General features: G+C 45.7%; 1 protein-coding gene across 2 annotated transcripts in view; it reads right to left on the reverse strand.

Moving 5' to 3' along the window:
- The window catches only part of WNT2 (Wnt family member 2), a 48,939-nt gene that overhangs the window by 21,219 nt on the left and 7,444 nt on the right, over positions 1-20,276 (reverse strand). For both annotated transcript variants that reach the window (XM_049093849.1, XM_025464761.3), the window contains exons 3-4: positions 17,427-17,704; positions 455-719 (exon numbers count right to left, since the gene is read on the reverse strand). In XM_049093849.1, coding sequence (XP_048949806.1) covers positions 455-719; positions 17,427-17,704 — 543 coding nt within the window. The remainder of the gene's footprint in view (positions 1-454; positions 720-17,426; positions 17,705-20,276) is intronic.

Here is a 20,276-nt window from a genome sequence, read left to right on the forward strand (position 1 = left end):
TCTCAAAACAGGCTAACTTTACAGCCCTGGGCCCCCCCTTCCGTGGTCACAAAGGTGGGATTTGTGACGGAGAAGGTACAGCGCGTAGCTGTACTGCTCGGGGCTGAAGGATCACAAGAAAGATGGGGGGGTGGGCGTCCAGCATACGTGCGTCCACCAGGTAGAGTTCTGTCCAGGCTGAGGGGTTTGGCTACCCTGCGCATTTGGACTCTTTGCCACGTACTTTCTTGGGTTCACCTTTCTCCAGAATCTGCACATTGTCAACCCATTTCAGCAGCTGCTTAGGAAAGCTCTCTGCGTGCTTCACGAATCATAGCACAGAACTTTGAACCTGGTAGCAGCTGGCTGCCCTTACAGAGCCGTCCGGCTGAAAACACAGAAGAACCGCGTTTGGGCTGTGGAGCACCCATCAGTGAAGGAATCAGGTGCTGTGAATCACGCGTTTCGAACTCACCTGCGTCTCGGTCCCTGATACAATAGTCTGGAGAATTCTCGAAATACACGAGGTCATTTTTGGTTGGCTTCTTGAACCTCTTGTTAGCCACCGTGAACCCCGTGCCATCCTGGTTCATGACGACCTGGATGGCCCCGTTGTACTTCCTCCAGAGATAATCGCCCGTTTTTCTGAAGTCCGCCATGGCCAGCCAGCATGTCCTCAGCGTACACGAGCCACTCACGCCGTGACACTTGCATTCCTGCTTCAAGAACCGCTTCACCGCCTGCCGGGAGAGACGGGCAAGTTCAGAGCAGGCGGACTCAAGGCCCTGACCTGGGCTACACTTTTCCTTACATCTGAGCACTCAGGAAGGGACTCTGATGGCAGAGGGGCCCGGGGCTTAGGACTGGGAGATGGTGGAGGTCCCTCTGGCCACCCCACACTGACCACAGTAGGTGGGGTCCTGGGGGGAGTCGCGGTGGGGGCAGAGCCTTGACCATGAGCGCTGTTTGGCTAAAGGGATAATGGGAACCTCACTCATTGGAATTGAAGAGGGCCGAGGGCCAGTTTGAAGATGAGAGAATGAATCCGAGTCCTCCCTAAACACACGTGGCTTTATTATATTGAGCGTGTCCAGTACGGCTCAGTAATGGCTAAGCCTGTTGCTTTCGCTAAGCTGGTAATAAAGATCGGAACTATTCAGAGGCTGCCGTCCGTGTTCCAGGCGCTGGGCTAATGCTCTCCACGCTCTAGCTCAACGACCGCAATCTTCGCGACAATCCTGTGCCACCATATTTATTTTGCAGATGACGGAGGGGCAAGTCTGAGGGAGGTCACAGCATTTGCCCAAAGTGACACGGCTGGTTTAGGGCAGAGCCTGGGTGCACCGGAAGTCAGCTGATGCCAATACATTTGGGAGATTATCGCCCAACTGTGGCCAAATTATTCCACGTAGATAACAGGGCTGAGCTTGCTCGGTCCTTTAATGGAGGTGAAGCAAAGGCAGAGGGGACAAGCCCGTCTCAGCTGGTTCGCAGCACGGGCTCCCTCTTCGTGAGGCTGTAGGCTGAGGACAGGGCCCCGCGGGCCTGGACCTGCCCAGGGACACTTCCGCGTGGGTCCTGGGATTAGCCAGCACACCTGTGCAGCCCCAGCGCAATTTTATGAGTGTTACGAGGGCCTGACCCATTTCTCCTTGGCTCGGCTAAGTGAAGAGAGTCATCAGCACCCATGGTCCCCAGAGACACCCGGAGCTACTGTTCTTCCCATTTCACAAGCGAGGAAACTAGGGATCGGGGAAAGACGATGACTGGCCCAGACTCCGAGGCCAGGATGTGGAACGGCGGATGCAAACCCAGACTCTGGAGTCCTTCCAGCTCATAATACGGACAAATACATGGATTTCCTCTAAATATTTTCTAACGGCATGTTTTCTGACTACAAACCTTTCTGTGTTCCCGTTTTCATACGATTCACTACTTTAACAATTGTCATCCTCCTTCCCCAACAGAACTAACTTCTTGTTCAACCAGTTTTTCAAATTATTATAATATTGAAAGAGCTTTTTGTTGCCCATTGTTGATCACGACTGATGATTAGGGGCTCCCCCTCCATCAAATACCCAGAGCAAGGCGACACACAGAAGGGCCGTGGGGGCAACCAGCCTTGGAGGTCTCACCAAAACCAAGCCTTTGGTCCTTGGCTCAGTCATGCAGCAGAGGAGGAGAAACCTGCCTGCCGAGGGCTCCCACCCTCTCTATTTTTGTATCCCCAAGACTGCACCTATGAGGGGTGGAAGGCCTAGGCAGGGGGGACAGTGAACTCCCTTGATGCATTATCCAAGGTCATTCCAGGAGACCAGCCTTCCAGGCTGCCTCACCAGGGTTCTTACTTTGCCCAGACCTGGTTTTGCCTTTTCTACAGATTCAGTTGCTTTTCTACCCAAGTGTGCAGAAAGGTTCTTCATTCCAGAAGGTCAGTCTCAATGAAGTTATTCTAGAGCCAAGACATGTCACGGTGTCTCTACAGTTGTGAATTCACTCACGCTCCTCCCAGGTTGGGCCTTAGCACCCTGTGTTTCCCGCGTTGCACCTCGTGGTGAACTGTGCCATATTAACATTTGAAATCTGTCCTCTGCAGCATGAGCCTGCCTCGAAGGGCAAGGACAGAGAAGTGAGCAAGAGGAATGTCCCTAGTTTGGTCTTCTGGGTCACAGGGATCTGGGGATACTAAAAGGAAGTCTTAGAATGAATTCCTTTTCTGGCACGACGCTCCCCCGGGTGCCTCCTTCCCCTTCCCGTATCTTTATATTCTGGGTATTTGGTATGAGGTTCCCTGGGTGACCTAGACAGCAGGACACAGCCACAGACGCAGCCCCAGGAGGGCCATCTTGGATCCCTGACTGCCCCATTTGGGTCCCACCTGTTCGGGAGTTTTCTATCCTAAGATCTCAATAGAGCCACACAGAACTCACTCCATGCCAAGTGCTTGGGAACTGAATATCCATTCTTCAAGGCTTGTTCCTTTTAAAGCCATGTTATTTACTCATAAACAACACTCTTAGGGATGCCTGGGTGGCTCAGTGGTTGAGCGTCAGCCTTTGGCTCAGGTTGTGATCCTGTTGTCCCAGGATTGAGTCCCACATCGGAAGTCTGCTTCTTCTTCTTTTTTTTTTTTTTTTTTTTTTTTGCTGCAAGGGGAGTCTGCTTCTCCCTCTGCCTGTATCTCTGCCTCTCTCTGTGTGTGTCTAATGAATAAATAAATAAAATCTTTAAAAAAAAACCCACAACACTCTTAGCTTTAAAAATGACAGGAAATATTACTGCTCTCCCTTTGTAATGCTAAGTTTCCAGGCTGTAAAGCTCAAAGCTGGTATTTTAGAGGACTAACTGAAACATCTGCGTATTAATTTAAAATTGGATCTTAAAAATACGTCTTACACATGCACCCGGCAGTGGCACACACTGCTGACCACCACCATCACTGGCAACCACCATTCCCTTCTTCCTTCCTAAGTTCTGTTCAGGTGTTGGGCAGCCAAGTGCTTCAGAACCGGCTGAGCCTCTCTCTGACCCAGAGAGGCCCAAATCAGTAATAGTAATTCCACGGTCCTGCTCCTGATTCAGCTGAGGCCGATATGTCGTTAGGTGCAATGTACAGCGGGACTTGGGCTAAAGACTTCTTTACTCTTTAAAAGAGACGTGGGAGGAGAAGCTTCTCTGTCTCTGGATGCAGCTCGCCGCAGCAGCCCCCTTGGGACACGAGGCAGCCAACTCAAGGCCAGCAATAAGCTGCTGATGGTGGTATCGAAAGATGGGAAGGACTGGGTTCTGGAGGACGTTGCTGAGCTGCTTGAGTGAATCCACCTTGGCCCGGCCCCGCCTCTGTACTTCTTGAGATCCAAGATATTAAGTTTGTGCCCCCAGGGTCTATTACTTATAACTACAAGTATTTCGACTGGAACCATGGTCAGTTTTTGATTGTGGATTAATCACAGGCTCCGTCTGACAGTTAACCATGGGGGAAAGTGAGACCTTCTCTTGATGCTGGGTTTGCTCACAGCTCCAGGCCCTGCTCTTAACACACAGCCGGTTCTGGGGTGGGGGGGTGGGGGAGACGGGGGCTCCATCACAGCTCGGGGCCACCTCCGCCTCTGGGTTTGCAGACTTGAAATTCAAACTCGAAACTGAGAGGGGGACAACACCCTGCTCAATCAGAGAGGCACAGGGAAGGGGACCTAAGCCTAGGTGGCCTGATTTAGAGAGTAGCTAACACAAGAATAAGGAATGGGACTGAGCAACTCATGGTGAGTTTAGGAGCTTCCTAGTTTAGAAGAATTCCCATGATCAAGTGTTACAATACCGTTGTCACAACCGCCACTTATCTGTCACAAGTGGCTTACACGTGTTATCGAATTACCACAATTAGGCAAAATAGGTTATGATTCCCATCCTATACTTATGAAAACCGGGGCTCTGGGAGGAAGTAAAACCCCCAGAGTTACGCAGATAGTCAGTGGGTCGGGACAGAATGAGGGTGTGAGTCCACGTCTCCCTCCCAGGTCTGCGTTCTTTCCAAAAACATTTAAAATCCTATAGAAATTGCATTGTGCTTTTCTGAAATTTTAAATCGTGCGTACTGTTTCCCTCCATTCTTTTGAATGAGTCAAAAATGAACAAGGCAAGATTGCCTGCATAATGGGGAGGAATTATACTAGAAAAAAAAAAGAAGGGTCAAGCTCTGAATGGAATAGACTAAAACAACAGGAATCTGGGGATTGTTCCCTGGCATCTGCGGAGAGCAGACCAGTGATTCTTATTCCAGCCACACATTTAAATCCCCTGGGGATGGGTGCCAGGACCCAGACCCGCCTCTCCCTGGGCAGAAAGAAATCGGAACCTACAGGCTGGGAGCGGGGCGGGCCATGCGGCTACCAGGGGTCTCAGGTGCTTCTAACAGGCAGCAGGGTGGAGGGTCCTGCACCCTGAGCCAGGCAGGCCCCACAGGGGGAAGGAAGCGGCTGCACAGCCTGAGTCCCATCCCATCGGGGGCCGGGGCGGAGCAGGGGAGCCGCTCCTACTGCAGGGAGCAGCATTACGTTTCTAGGAACAGGGATGGCTGGTTACGGAATTGAAGTGCCTACCCTGTGTCTCTGAAGTGTCCTAGTGTCCAGGAAGAAATGGCTACAAGCAACAGTGCTCATGCTGCTTTGGAGAGAATCAAAGATGGGGGTTGGAGCAAAACCCAAGTGCCTTTAGGGGACCGGGCTTCAGTGGGGGGCCTGACCCAGGGGACGAGCTCCGGGGAGTCTGCACAGGCAGGCGGCAGGAGGGGCACAGCCACAGACTTACCTGCGGGTAGAAGGAGGAGTGAGCAGGGCGCAGGGGATGGGGTCACCCAGGGGTTGGCCCACACTCGGGGCTTTTTGTGTTTGTTGGGTTTTAATAATGATTTTCAGAATTTTTAATTAAAGAGATATGTGCGCACGGTTTAAAAATATCAGCTAGTCCAGGAAAGATCAGGGCGGAAGGCAGGAACTTTCTGTTGTACCCTTCCCCCCCTCCCCCTGCTCCCAACTGCACAGCACAACCCCAGGGTTGGTCACTCAGAATGAATTCTGCTTTCACCCTGTCTGGCAGTTACCTAAATGCTTGTAGGACAGCTCTGCACTTGGGGAGGAACAGAAAACGGCATCCCAAGGCACCAGAGGGACAACTGTCATAATAACTGAACAAACCCGAAGTAACCACGAGGTGCGGAGAGCCCCCTGGAGGGTGCCGTGCCAGACTGGCACAACCGAATGTGGCGGCCTCGTGTGTCCCTACTACTCCACACAGGGTATCGCCTAAGAGGCTTCCTACAGTGGTTGAGAATTTGACCGAGTCCTCACTTCCCCCACCCCGCCTCTCAATAGGGTTAGATCAACTAAAAGGGTTAGGCAACTAAAAGGCACGAAGCTGAACAGCCCCACCTGTTCTTGTTCCAAAAGTCCTAGGTACTGTGTCCGGTGAAGATTTTACAGTCCCTCCTCCCTCCTCCCCTTCTCCCCTTCTACTTCCCAGTCTTCGTCAGCGGCACCTGTCCTTCTACAGGGACAAAGATGAGAGCATTCAAGTCCTATCCCGGGACTCCAGGTGCCTCCCACATGTGTCTAGACATCGATGCTCAAAACTGAACACGATGGACATGGAGGAAAGAGTGTTAACTGCACAACCGAGGACCATGCCAGGACTGCAGGTCCTAATCCCTGATCCAGGATCACAGCCTCTGTGCCAAAGAAGAATGCTACTGGGGTGAAGTTTGGGGTTTTCCCATGTTCCTTGCTACCAACTGCACTTACTGTGACCTGATGTTTTGCGCCCTCACAATCCTTCCATCCGTCCCAACACTTCTCCCGTTTCCTGGGGCCTCCATGACCCTCCACGTTCTTCCGACCTGGACTGGCTACGCAGCTGAGACCCACATCAAGCCCTCCCAGTTGGGACACACTACTCTGCTAGATGCCAGGCTGGCTCTTTTGTGGTATATTCCTTCTCTTTAGGGCAACTTCTTACCTCCTTCCAAGGTGCATGTGGGATACGTTGTCTGAATTTTATGTGTCTAAAATGTCTTCATTCAACCTTCATACTTGATTAATAGCTTGGCTGGGTATAGAATTTTGGAAATTCTACATGCACCCAAAAATTTCCCTCAAAACCAGAAGGTGTTGCCCCATAGGCTTTGGCTTCTAGTGGTGCAGATGGGGAGTCTGATGTCTGGCTGATTCTTGGGCAAGTGACGTTTGTTTTCATTTCACTTTGTCTTTTTTTTTTTTTCCTACATGGACGTCTCTAAAACTTTCCTTTATCCTAGGTGTTCTGAAATATCACCAAGATATTTAGGATTTTAAGAAAAAAAAAAATCAATCCTGCTCAGCTCTTAGTGGGCCCTTTCAATCTGGAAACTCCTGTCCTTCAGCACAGAGAGAGTCTCTTGATATTTTCGTCTCCCCTCCATTTTAAAAAACTTTCCTAACGGCATTCTAGTTAGTTGCTGAGCCTTCTCAATTGGTCCTTTATGTCTTTTATATTTTCTCGCTTATATTTTTAATTCTTTCTGGCTTCTTGAGGAAGAAATTCCATTAAAGTAACACTCCTGGCTCTCACCATTCATTCCCTTACTCATTTCTCTCCAGGGAGAAGTGACTTGCCCAGCTAGTGAGCTTAGAGGAAGGACAGGGCTTGTGTGCCTGGGTTCCTTCTTGTTGGGCATCTGCCAACCTGTGGAGAAGATGAGTTATGATCAGTTCCTACCCTCCAGCAAGGGGCTCCCTGCAGGGGCTCCAATGTGCAGCCTGTAACAGAGTGAGTAAGTCTGTCCGGTTCAGGGGTGGAGTGCTAGGCAGTGCTTTGAAGCTTTGAAGCTTTGAAGCTACATCCTCCAGTGCAGCTTTTTTTTTTTTTTTTTTTTTAAGTAGAGCAACAGACATTTTTATTCTATCCATCCATCTCCTTTATCCATTTTTCCAGTTGGTTTCAAATTCACGTGGGAAAGATGGGTATTGTTTATGGATCTCCTTAAACTCCACTTGTCTTTTGGGCTTCTTCTTCTTTCCTTTATTTATTTAGTTTGAAGCAAAATTGATATATAACATTATACAAGTTCCAGATGTACATTATAATTTGACATCTGTATACGTTACAAAGTGATCACCATCAAAAGTCTAGTTACCATCCATTCTATAATTGACCCCCACTGCCCCACCCTGCTTCCCCTGTGGTAACCATCAACCTATTCTCTATCTGTGAGTTTGTTTTTGTATTGCTTTGCTTGTTCACTTTGTTATTTTAGATTCCACATATGAATGAAATCATATGGTATTTGTCTTTCTCAGTCTGACTCATTTCATTTTACATGATACCCTTAAGATCTATCCGTGTTGTCACACATGGAAATATTTCATTCTTTATGGCTGAGTAGTATTCCATGGTGCATTGCTACCACTTACTACTTATCCATCCATCCACTGATGGTCACACGTCGGCTGCTTCTATATCCTGGCTGTCATAAATAATGCTGCAGAAACTTTTCAAATTAGTCTTTTAATATTCTTCAGATAAACACAGAGACATGAAATAGCTGGGTCCTATGGTGGATAGATCTAGTCTTAGTTTCCTAAGGAATCTCCACACTGCTTTCCTGGGCTTCTTGCTGTGCTTTTTGGGAGGTTTCTTTGACTTTCTCTTCTAAGTTCTTTCCTACTCTCTAGTTGTCACTTTTTCAAAGCATCCATTCTTGTAGTTGATGAATGTTAACATCTTCTGAAATATCTGTGAGGAGACTAATCAGGCTTCTAAAAAAACATCTTCTCCGGGAAGCCTGGATGGCTCAGTGGTTTAGCGCCACCTTCGGCCCAGGGCGTGATCCTGGAGACCCGGGATCGAGTCCCACATCGGGCCCCCTGCATGGAGCCTGCTTGTGTCTCTGCCTCTCTCTCTGTGTCTCTTACGAATAAATAAATAAAATCTTAAAAAAGAAAAAGTCCTCTTCTCATTACTGAATTACTGGGTTTTTTTTTTCTTGGTTCATTTTTTCCTGCAATTTTTTTTTTCCTCTGCTGAATTTAATCAAATATATGGTAATCCTTAGACACTCTCTTCATATTTAAGAATGAAGTCATGAAATGGTATTTAGGAACACTGGTTATATGAGTGGGGCTTGTGGGTCAGAGAGATTTGCTTTCTCGTGCACAGGTAGTACACTGGCGTTATACTGGAGACTAACTCCAGAAAGCCTGGGAGGCGAAGCCAGTACCAGGAGTTCCACTCAGCGGGGAGGAGAGTGGATGGGGTTCATTATTCCATCTACGGGTTTTTCAGTTAGTCCCAGTTTTCAGGCCTACGCTTCTCTCCAATGCTCATTAGTACTTGAGCATCTTGCTTCTCACGTTAGCTATTGTTCCATCTGCTTTTTCCTTTCCCCATCTGTTTGTATCCTTCTAGACCGTGACTTCTACATCCTTCTATATCAGTTAACAATTTCTTTACTTGGTTCCCACTTCCTAAAAATTTGTTGGGCTCTCTCATTTCTTTGACAATTCTCTTTACTGTTGTTGATTTAAACCATTTTATCCCATTGCTATAGTTTTAATGAGGTTTTGGGAGGAAGACGGGAAACACCATATGTCTTGTCCACAGCCTTGAGTCTATTTGCACTGAAATGTCTGTAAGGGGACAAGGACCGTGAGGCAGGGCCAGGGGGTGGGGAACTTCTCCATCTTCCATAGATAGACCTTCTGCACTGCTCAATCTACTTTTGTTTGGGCAAGTATGGTTTTACGTTCTCTTTTTCTCAAATCTTTCCAAAAGGGTCTCTTCTGCTTCTTTCTCTGATTGTTAATGGCTACTGCTTCAAGGTTGCTGTGAAGAGTCCATTTCCAGCCTTCCCTAGATCCTCTCTCACGTTCTCACGGTCCCGGCGGCTTTTCATATCACCAAACCGGCCAGCACGCTCGGCATCAACCCTTCGCCCCTCACCATTTGCTTAATCCCCTCTTGTTTTTATTTTGTGTCATCCAGTGAATAACTACTTGCTCATTTGACATGACTACTTTTAAAAAAATAAATATGATTCCTAAGGACAACAGTGCTCTTTTGGTGTTTAGCCTCATGGAAACCATTTTTAGCTTGCCAGATAACTTTTCTCAAAAAAAAAAAAAAATCTTTAATAGGCTCATAATTGCTTCAGTGCTAAAATCGTACTTAGCAGATTCTTTATGTGGCCCTTAGATCTCTACTTTTGAACACTTTAAGCCTTTGGTCTGCAGGAGCTATTTTCTAGACTTAGAATTTCTTAGAATTTAGGAAACTTCTACATGTTAGCATTCTATACCAAAGAGACAAAAGTCTGAATGTTTAAAAACAAAGCTAGGGATGCCTGGGTTGTGCAGTGGTTGAGCGTCTGCCTTTGGCTCAGGTCGTGATCCTGGGGTTCTGGGATCAAGTCCCACATTGGGCTCCCCACAGGGAGCCTGCTTCTCTGCCTATGTCTCTGCCTCTTTCTGTGTCTCATGAATAAATAAATATAACCTTTTAAAAAAAAAGCTATAGAAGAAGGTAATACATGCATTCAGCAGGCTAGAATTACTCTATTTTATATTTATCCATCCAATTTACTGTCAGAGCATAATAATGAAGCATAACACTCATTAGGACCTTACCACATGTCGAACTATATTAAGCACTTTATACTCACTACTTACTTAACCCACCCAAGCACTCACATTCACTGTCTTATTTAATCCTCACAAACATAGAAAGAATACACTATTTTAATCCCCATTTCACAGATGAGGATATTGAGATACCTGGCAGCTGAGGATCGTGCCCTAGGTCTCACAGGCGGTATGGCCGAGGCAGGATGTAACCCGAACCTGTCTGGCACCAAGTCCACACCTCAAATCACTCTACCAGCATCTGTCATACTAGAGTTTACCACTCCACCCTCCAGGGGTTCATGTTCTCGGAGTTCAGTGAGTTTTTTTTTTAATATTTTATTTATTTATTTATTTATTTATTTATTTATTTATTTATGATAGTCACACAGAGAGAGAGAGGCAGAGACACAGGCAGAGGGAGAAGCAGGCTCCATGCACCGGGAGCCCGACGTGGGATTCGATCCCGGGTCTCCAGGATTGCACCCTGGGCCAAAGGCAGGTGCCAAACCACTGCGCCACCCTGGGATCCCGGTTCAGTGAGTTTTATAAAAGTTTTTACATGTAGTGTTTGTATATCTAATTATCGTCTACAAATAATTATTTGCCAGTTAGAAAGACTTCTCCCAAGGAGAATGAAATTTTGGTTTCTAAAGTCAGCTTTGCTGAAAATGGAGCCCAAACACCCCCAGGGTGTCTTTGTAAGACTTCTTTACAGGACATCTCTTCTGATCTGAACAAGGGCAATCCACCTTACCCTGTGTGTGAAATGTACGCCGGTTTAACTATTGACCTTGCCTTAGAAATTCAGCTTAGAATTTATTTTAGGTCCTTAGATGCTCTGTTTCAACTGAATTATTTAGTTAAACATGGGCATTCAATGAAGTGTCAGTGCTTTCACTTTTTTAGCTGGGTGTATTACCACAAAGCGACTAATGTATTTCTGGTCTTATATCCATTTTCCTGAGGGAAACACACATTAAAAGCATTTTATTTTCAGATGCTGACTTAAAGCCAAGTACATCTATTAACTCTTAAATCCTTTTGACAGGTCCACATCTCTAAGATAAGAGTGACCGAAAATCTACCTTCCAAACACGCAAGCTCTGGAACTAGGAAAACAAGGGACATTTATTAGCAACCTGTGCGGTTGATTTGCGTATGCAATCGTTTAGTGACTTAAACGAGACATTGGGATTTCTTGAGCACTGCCATCCTTCAAAAACAGTGACTGCGGGTGGGCTTAGGTAGGAAATATATGGTGTGGAATTTTTATTTGTGCAATTCAAGAACATTACCATTGGCTAACCACATATATAATAATTCTTATTGACTAATAATGAGGCCAGTCTTAAAAAAAAATTCTCAGTAATAGAACTTTACATCGAACCATAATAATTTTGTTAAAAGTTATTCTCTGCTTTGGGACTTTGATTCTGGTTAGTTTTTGATTCACATGCCACCTAAAGATCTACACTATCAAACACATACTATTTTTAGGTACAGGATGGGGTGAGGGTACAGAACTCATTTGCAAAATGCATTTAATTCTATGAACTAAGGAGACCCATCAGAAAACAAACACCTATGAAGTGAGATTTGTGCCTCATAAGGATGCTCAACGTTATTTAAAGGAGGGTTTATCCCCCTCTCCCTCCACCCCTCCCCACTGCAGCCTCTCTCAAGTAAATCTTCTGAAAATTAATAAAAAAATGAATAAATAAAAATAAAGGAGGGTTTAGATGAATAGGAGGTTAAAGCAACCTGGCTCTGTAGTTCAGTTTGATTTACCATTTTCTATCAATATTCCTTATTTTCTGAGAATGTGATTTCTTTTTAATCATGCCCAGTTCTCTTGGTTCAGAACCATTATTAATTATTTATCCTAAGGGGCATCACGGAAGTGCTATCTTGGAAGTTTTTATTAGGCCAAAAATTACTTGCCTAAAATAAGTCTGTGCTTATGTCTTGGGCAATATCCTTTTCTGTTGGACTTTGGACGTGTTTCCTATGGACAGAGCTATCTGCTTTGTCCCAGTGCCCCAGTGGGCCAAGCTCAGGGGCAGGCTGGAGTGCTCCAAGGTGCTGACCTGGAGTGGCCCTGGTTTGGGCAGGCCGTGGAACTAGAAACTCTGCATCCCTTGACCCTCCAAACTTCTCCCATATAAAGTACAGGATGCCAAGGTAAGTCTGGATTTGAGATGATTTCAGCGGGCAAGTAAATTCAATTTCTTTGCTAATTCCAGCCACCCTATTAGACCTCAGTCTCTTCATATGCAAAAGGTGAAGAGTAGTGTTGCCTGCCTTTTAGGCCTGCTTAAAACCTGGTGTATACATTTTATTTGATATGGAAATCCTGTTTGGGTAACCCATCTAAGGTCATACTTAAGTATTAGAGCCAATCTTTTGATTCTAGAGTCCCAGCTTCCATGCTGCCTCCGGTCAGGATGCCGTCAACAGCTAAGAACCCCTAATGAATAAGGTAGCCAATAGTAATATAAACATTATGTTAAAAATATAAACTTTGGGACACCTGGGTGGCCCAGCGGTTGAACATCTGCCTTCAGCTCAGGGCATGCTCTCGAGGTCCAGGATCGAGTCCTGCATCCAGCTCCCTACATGGAGACTGCTTCTCTCTCTGCCTGCCTCTGCCTCTCTTTCTGTGTCTCTCATGAATAAATAAATAATATCTAAAAAATAAAAAACTTCAACACAGTTGCCATATGCTAATTTTTTCTTAGGCTACATCAGAAAGCGTAGTATTTACTACTAAGTATCAGCCCTTAATATGTATATTTAAGGCTGAAAATAAAGTTCAGGGAAGCAAACATTTCTTGTATTTCCTGTTCTAGTTAAGGCATTAATTCGACCACATCATAGAACATCTGAACTTTGATATCTAAGTCTCAAGAAGGGGACTCCAGAGGAATTAGGAATGCGTAAGGGTGGAGCTTGGACATTTCCTCTGTGCCCCGGTGTTCAGTGCCTTGCTGTGGCTGCCCAGCGACATCCAAATCTCTCTGCATGGCGCTCAAGGCTGAGCTCTGGCCGACTCCAACTTGCAGCCTCAGCCCCGATTAAGTCCCAGTTATGAACTCCACCCTGGAGCCCTCGTCATTCCTCAGCTTTGACGTTCTTTCTGTTCCAGGATCTTGCTTGGCCCTGTAGCCCTTTCGTCCTGGAAAGCATCTCCCCTGTCATCTCAGTCCTGGGAAATCCTGATCTCCGGCGCAAACGCCCGTTCCGCTGTGACACAGCCCTTGTCCCCTGGGCTGGCGGCCCGCTGGCTGATTCTTCCCTCGCCGCCGCCGCCCGGAGCTGGCCGCCCCGTCGGGTCTCACTCGGCCCTGCTCGAAACGTCGTTCTCGGGGCCAGGAGCTTCTCTGTCTTCATTCTTCTCCCCATAGGACTTTGCGTTCCAAACTGTGGCTTACCCAGAGTAACTCTTTAATGATCTGTTGACTTAAGTTTAGTCCAACAGCATGCACGACTCGGAGACCGGCAACAGCACCATCAGCTGGAAGGTTCTGAATCCATGGAGTAAGGCGAGGTCGCTTCAGCGCGCTCACGGGTGACTAGCAGTTACGTTTCTGGGGTTGAAAACAGCCTCCCCCATTGTCAGAAAGTAATACTGATTCATCAGAGGGTGCTAGTGGGAGAAAGACCCACACAATACAATCTCTATTTGTAGCAAAAATACAAAGAATATGAGATTTAAAATCGGACCCACACAACATCATCATTAAGCTGCCTTCCAAGGGCAGCTGCTGCTCTTTTTTAAAATATGGAAATGCTCTGTTTTTCTCAGAAATGCTCGACAGAGACCACACAGAAGGTCCACCAGGACGTAAGGGAGAGCACAACCGGGCGTGAACCCCACGCCCTGTGTGTCAGGCCCGTGTGGTTCATTTGTCGCTGCATCCGGCCGGGTCCCCAGCCTGTCGTCTGGAAAGTAGGAATACTTAATGCTGGTTGATATTCGTACAGCGTTTTTTTGGAAGATCAAATTACAGGATGTTTGATGGTATTTTGTAAACTAGAAGATATTACATGCCTGTTAACTCGTATGTTTAACTGTACTGAGGATGAGTCTATGGATACGTGGAGCAATCAGACTGGAGCCCAAGTGACAGTTCCTACAGGATTCGTACCTAGCTCTGTTACTAAAGTTACGGATGAGAGGAGGAGAAAGGAATGAACTTTAATTGAGCACCACTGCATGTCAGGTTCTGAGCTATTTGCTTTATTGTCTTCCCACAGGACCAGGGAATGGCCTTTATGTATGAGAAAAATGGAATTTCAGTGAGCAAAGCCACTGATATTGCAAGATTAAAACTAAGGTGGGTCTGATTTTAAATCTCATATTCTTTGTATTTTTGCTACAGTAAGAGAGCTTGGGGAGAGGTTTTATAATGGAATTCTTATCATGCAAATTTCCAGTGATCGGAGGGCAGTATTTGATCGAATACATAGATTATTTGATATAGAATCTCTTAGAAAAGATCAACGAAAAAAAAAAAAGATCAACGAAGCTGTGATTATTTCGCCTAGTTGTGAGTACTTGTGACTATTTCTAAAGAGTAGACTAATGTAAAAGCTATTTTCAAACTTATGAAAGGGAGCAAATAGTGGATATCTACCAAGTAATCTTTCCTTGTAATTTGTACATTTTAAACTATTATTTAGAAGTTTTCATGGCATGGCATCTTTAGACTTAAAAAGAACCATTGAGAGAAACTGGAATTTCCTTCTTGATAGAAGGTTGGTTTTGAACAAGGTGGTTTATCTTTTTAGAATTTAATAATAATCTTATTTAGAGGTGGAAACTTAGTTGAGGAAGAATTTTCAAGTAAACGTGAAAGGAAAACACTATTATCACAAATTCGGAGGCTTGTGATCAAAATAAAATGAAATCACAGCACAAAGGATCGGAAATGATATTACAGTACAGAGACACATGAGGGTGCTCTAACCAGCTGCTATAATCGATGATTAAACCGTTCAAATATTAGGGGGAAATCAGGGTCCATTGTGAATAGCAGTGTTGAATTTGCTCTGTAGTGTCAGCTAAACATGATCTTGGAATCGATGTTTCTTCTTTTAAATAAAATGTACAGGTCTCCCGACCCATCTTCTAAAAAGTAGAAGATGTTTATAGTGGACAATTGGGGCAATGCTGAGAAGCACCAATGAGAAAGAAGAAGGAAACGGATGGTGCTTTCCAGTCTGGGAGGCTGGGCCTTTCTAGCCAGGCCAGTTGGAGGCTTAGCTCAGGAGGCCTGTCTTCAAACACGAGCCCAGCCTGTTCTCATTTTGATTCCACAGACCTTCTGCTGGTAGGAAGGGGGAGCAGAGACCGGGGGTCTAATGACCGCAAGAAGAGAATTAGAGACGCATGTTTATCTCAATACATTTACTCTCATTAAAGTTCATATTCACTGACATCATGCATCTCCTTGAAAAAGTCTGCCCACCCACCATTAATTAAAGCCACATTTTAAAAAGTCAGTGTGTGCACTTTTATTCCAATCAAAAGTAGCCTCCTAAGTTTTGCAGGCTAGGCAGGAGTATATCTGAGGCCTGACAGCTGTTCACCTCCACGCAGTGAAGAATCATGTGATTTATATTAAAAGTCACGTTAAATCAGGGCCTACAATATAATAGCTACGGTCTATTGTCTTGAGGAGGCGAAACATTCAAAACCTAATAGCGTCTGAAGCAAGATCAACCTGTCTTTTGATAAGTCGGCATTCCTCTGGTTACAGTGTACCTACCGCCATAGGCCTTGACCTTCACAAATACTCTGAGATCTAACTACGCACCCTGCTTGAATAATGAAGCAGCACACTCCTATCAAAAACACCACACTTTATAACTTATACGTGTGGTATCGGTGTCAAAACAAAGGTCAATGTAAAAATTTTTTTTTGAAATAAACCATTGCACAAACAGCAATTACCAATAGTTGGAGGATTACACAACCATAGGCTATATTCTTGGCAGCAGTCACGATAGGTTCATAAATTCATGAAAATAAGAAATGTTGATTTTTAAAGTTCAAGAAAGGTACTATTTGTAAACAGTTCAGGTCACACTCATTTTATTCCATGTGTTAAGCAAGACTTTCCTTCCAACTTCCTTTAAATGAGATTTGTTCTTTCCATGAGCCTAGTAAAAGGGTTTTCATCCAAACAGATCTGCATTCTTTTCGATTCTTTTTTTTTTTTTTTTTCCTATTAGAGCCCTCCTGGGGACCTTTCAATTTTATGCTGATCTTTCTTTATATATTAATGTCAAGCACATTTTTATTTTGTGTTGATAAAAGACAAATTACCATTATCTCTTCCCATTGGCAATTCGATTGTTCTAGAATGGTTCTGACCAAATATTTGATTAGCCTAGCCAGCTTTTGTTTTCTACACAAAGAGAGAATGAGTGGCATTCAGATTCTCTGGTTCTTCTGGTCCTGTTGCCACCTAGAAAGAAATGGCACAGCTACGGACCTGAGCACTAGCTCTGAGATGGTTTAATCTTGGGCCAACGCACCCCTAGGCCAGGAGTTGAACCTGAGTGCTAGTACTGACTTTTCTACTGACTCTCCATGTGACCTTGAGCACCTTAGGGCCTGTTGCCTCACCCAACAAATGGGGGCTAGGAGGTGAATAATGACTGGGTACCCACAGCCCAGGAAGTTAGTCAGGACTAGTGCATAAAGGGACCAGAGCACCCCTTTGGGGCAGGTCTTCCCCTGGTCCACTTACTCATCCAGTTACTGCAACTACAAGGTGGGGCTTTAAAGCACGAGACTTGGGTCTGGTTCTAAAAAGAGCATCTTTAAATCTAGACGTCAACAAGCCATGCCTGGTGGGTTGCTTTCCTGACGAGTTGGAGAGAAGACACTCTGGGTCTTGAACCCCCCCAGATACAAGCATTTTCAGTGTCCCGTTGGTATGTGGGATGAAGCCCTATCCTCACCCGCAGATTATATCTCCTGTCTAGATGATACGGTGTCCAGAGGGACCATAAAACACTTCACTCTGCACAATGCCAAAAGCAATGGGTGGACTCCAGCTCAGCTGTGGGAAGGAAGGTGGAGTGCGGGTGGAGACACGTCAACCCGGGCCCATGGTATTCTTTAGAATCTACGGCTGGGGGTGGGGGTGGGGGTGGGGGTGGGGGGCAGTGGGAAGTTGTGACCGTATAGCGCTTTATCAACTCTAGGAAAGCTTAAGATAAGCTTGGTCTAAGTGATTTATAAAGCCATGCAGCCTATAAAATGAGCGCCACTGGCGTCCATACCTTCCGGCCGGCTCTGTTGTTGTGAAGGTTCATCAGGGCTCTGGCATCCTTTCCCTTCCTTTCCTTGGCATCCACGAAGGCTCGGGCAAATTTGATCCCATAGTCAATGTTATCGCTGCAGCCACCCCAGTCGAAACTGCCCTTGCTGTCCTTGGCGGTTCCCTTCTTCTTTGGATCACAGGAACAGGATTTTAACTCTCCTTGGCTACAGGCCCTGGTGATGGCAAACACAACTCCAGCTGAGGAGACGGCGTAAACAAAGGCAGATTCCCGACTACCTGCAACAGAAATGCTTTTCTTAAACGCGGTCTGGAATTGCTGGTTCTGAAAGAGCTTTCACACTAGGGCTGTTGACGGCTCGCTCCACCTGTGGCACACGTCGCCACAGGGCAGGAAGGTTCTGGTGTTCTTGAAGGATTCTCTTCTAGAGCCAGGGCTCGCTTTCTAATAGGAATTAGGCCATAAAAGCTTTTTGTCAGATTAGGCGTCTGTGTGACAACCGTCCTTCCAGTTAAGTGTGTAAAGCGTCTAAAGGGAAATGCAGCCAGGCTGCCTGTCTCGCTGGCTCGCCCCTGGCTTTGCGCTCGCCTCCTGCCCCGGAGGAGAGGAGCCAGGCTTCTGGGACCTTCCTTCCATCTGTAACAGGGTCTGTGTCATGCCTCAAATTGGTCTGGTGTTCGCGCTACGGCAGCTCTCCTCGAAAAAACACCCCTTCCGAACGTGCAGGCCTCAGTGAGGACACTCCTGTCACATAGTGGAGACTGGAAGACCGGCTCAGGGACCCCCGCAGGGGCCGAGGCGCGAGGAGAAGCCGGCAGTACCCCGCCCCGTGCCTTGGCGCTGGGGAGCTCGGGCTCGGCATCGGCTTTCACGAGTCATTGAGAGACTGTTGAAGGCAACATGCAATATCCTTGAGTTACATACTGCGTCTGACTATTACGGTGAATTTACTTTCTTCTGGAACACCTGCACTAATCACCGGTATTGGGTAAAAGACAGCGAAAAGCTTTTCTTTGGTTTTTCTGGAAGGAAACAAATTTACCGCCTATAATTAGACTTGGGCAAGGACCCTTTGGGGTGCTTTCTTAGAATTGTTCTTTATTAGAGCCCAGGCTACTTTCCCTTACAGGCTGAAAGGTACATATTTCAGGGCAATAACTACATTAAATTATTTTAATAATCTGTAGTAACTCATAACACGGTGTTGCGGGATAGTGACAGATATAAGGCTCTTTAGGGTCCGAGCGCACCTCATTTTTCAAGTGGGGCTGTATTTCATTGTTATTAGCGTGCCTCTTTATTAATGGGTGCGGCGGCAAATATATCAACAATCAAAATAGAAGCTCAACAACCTGCTGCCAACGCAAGGCAGAGAACGGAGAGCCATTCAGCGACTCGGTATGTCAAGACGAGTGTGACTTTTTGAACCACACAGCTGGGAGAACAAACCACCTTTTCGCCTTGAAGCCCTGCTTGTTTCCGCCTGTCATTCGGTGCTAAAATTTATTATATGTCCCCTGCAATATTTGCTCTGCTAGTCTCATTATTAAAAATCAGGAAAACATATCTACACCATATTAAATGGCACTTACCTCAGCCTTCAAAAAGAAAAAAAAAAAAAAATCTCCCTGAAACCTCTAACCATCAAAAAAGGAATCAATCATACCCTGTACTTTAGGTAAAATCAATTATACGAATATTTGCCATAGGTAGCAGGTAGCACTCTCCAGAGAGAAACGTGATGGTCAGAGAGCTGTTTTTAAAGAGTCCCAGGTTATATTACAAGGATCCCAGGTTGTCTATGTGAATGGAGATGTTTTACCAAAGAAGGTGATGAATAGATACTAATGTGGCTTAACCTCAGGTAGCGGCTTTCAGGTAAATAAAATTATGGTGACACCCATCCTAGAGGTGAGGAAAACGCCTTGTCCGTTATCACCCCCTTGACCTGCTAATGCCTGGTTTTGTATTTGGAGTGAGCTGCCTACGTTTAGAGATGCCACGGAGGGGGGAACTCGTAAACGCTTAACGTCTTTAGCGCTGGTCTTACTTTTCAAGGAGAAAGAAGAGCAATTTTATGAGGTGGTCTTTTAGGGGAAGGGAAAGGAAGATGTGGATGATAGAATGTCCGTGACCAGACACTACCGTGAAAGCAGGAGAGGAAAGCCATTGCCTCGGTGCAGAATTCATCCGGGCATAACTCGCAAACAATGACATTGACCTGTTGGCCCAAGGAAGAAAAGAATCACAGGAAGGCTGCTAGGATTCCGAAGTAATTTCCAAAGCGGAAACATCACCTTTCTGGATATCTGTCGTTTAGTCTCCGAACACATCACTAAGTAACTAGACGTCTCTAGATTTAAATACAAAACTTAGCACATTGACTGGCTTTTCATTTTACCTCCAGATGTTTTGGTATCACGTAGATTCGGCCTTAAGATGTTTTCAGTTAAGTGTCTTAGATGAATCACTAAAATGCTATGTGTGAAATAGTAGCACATTTCGAGAGTTGGCTTTGGAACAAGACAAAGTTTGATCTTGAGGCCTCTTAGAAAAACGGATTCTTTTTAAAGCCATCACAATACGAAACGAAATCCAAATCTAAAGGGTGGTGGTAATTTAACTTCCTAATGCGGTTGAAGTTTCACTAATTTGGAGATGGAGAGAAGTCAAGAAATGTCTATCAAGCGTGTAGGCATCATTTTTGTCCGAGGCGGGGTCTGGTCACCTGGGAGGGCAAAACACTTAGAAGCTACCCTTTCTGGAAGGTTATGGGTCATCTGGCTCTCTTGAAATGCTTGGTTGTTTTTTTTTTTTTTTTTTTTTTAAGTACATTTGCAAGGATGAGAC

The sequence above is a fragment of the Canis lupus genome, chromosome 14 (assembly GCF_003254725.2).
Source record: "Canis lupus dingo isolate Sandy chromosome 14, ASM325472v2, whole genome shotgun sequence".
In the NCBI taxonomy this organism is placed as follows: domain Eukaryota; kingdom Metazoa; phylum Chordata; class Mammalia; order Carnivora; family Canidae; genus Canis; species Canis lupus.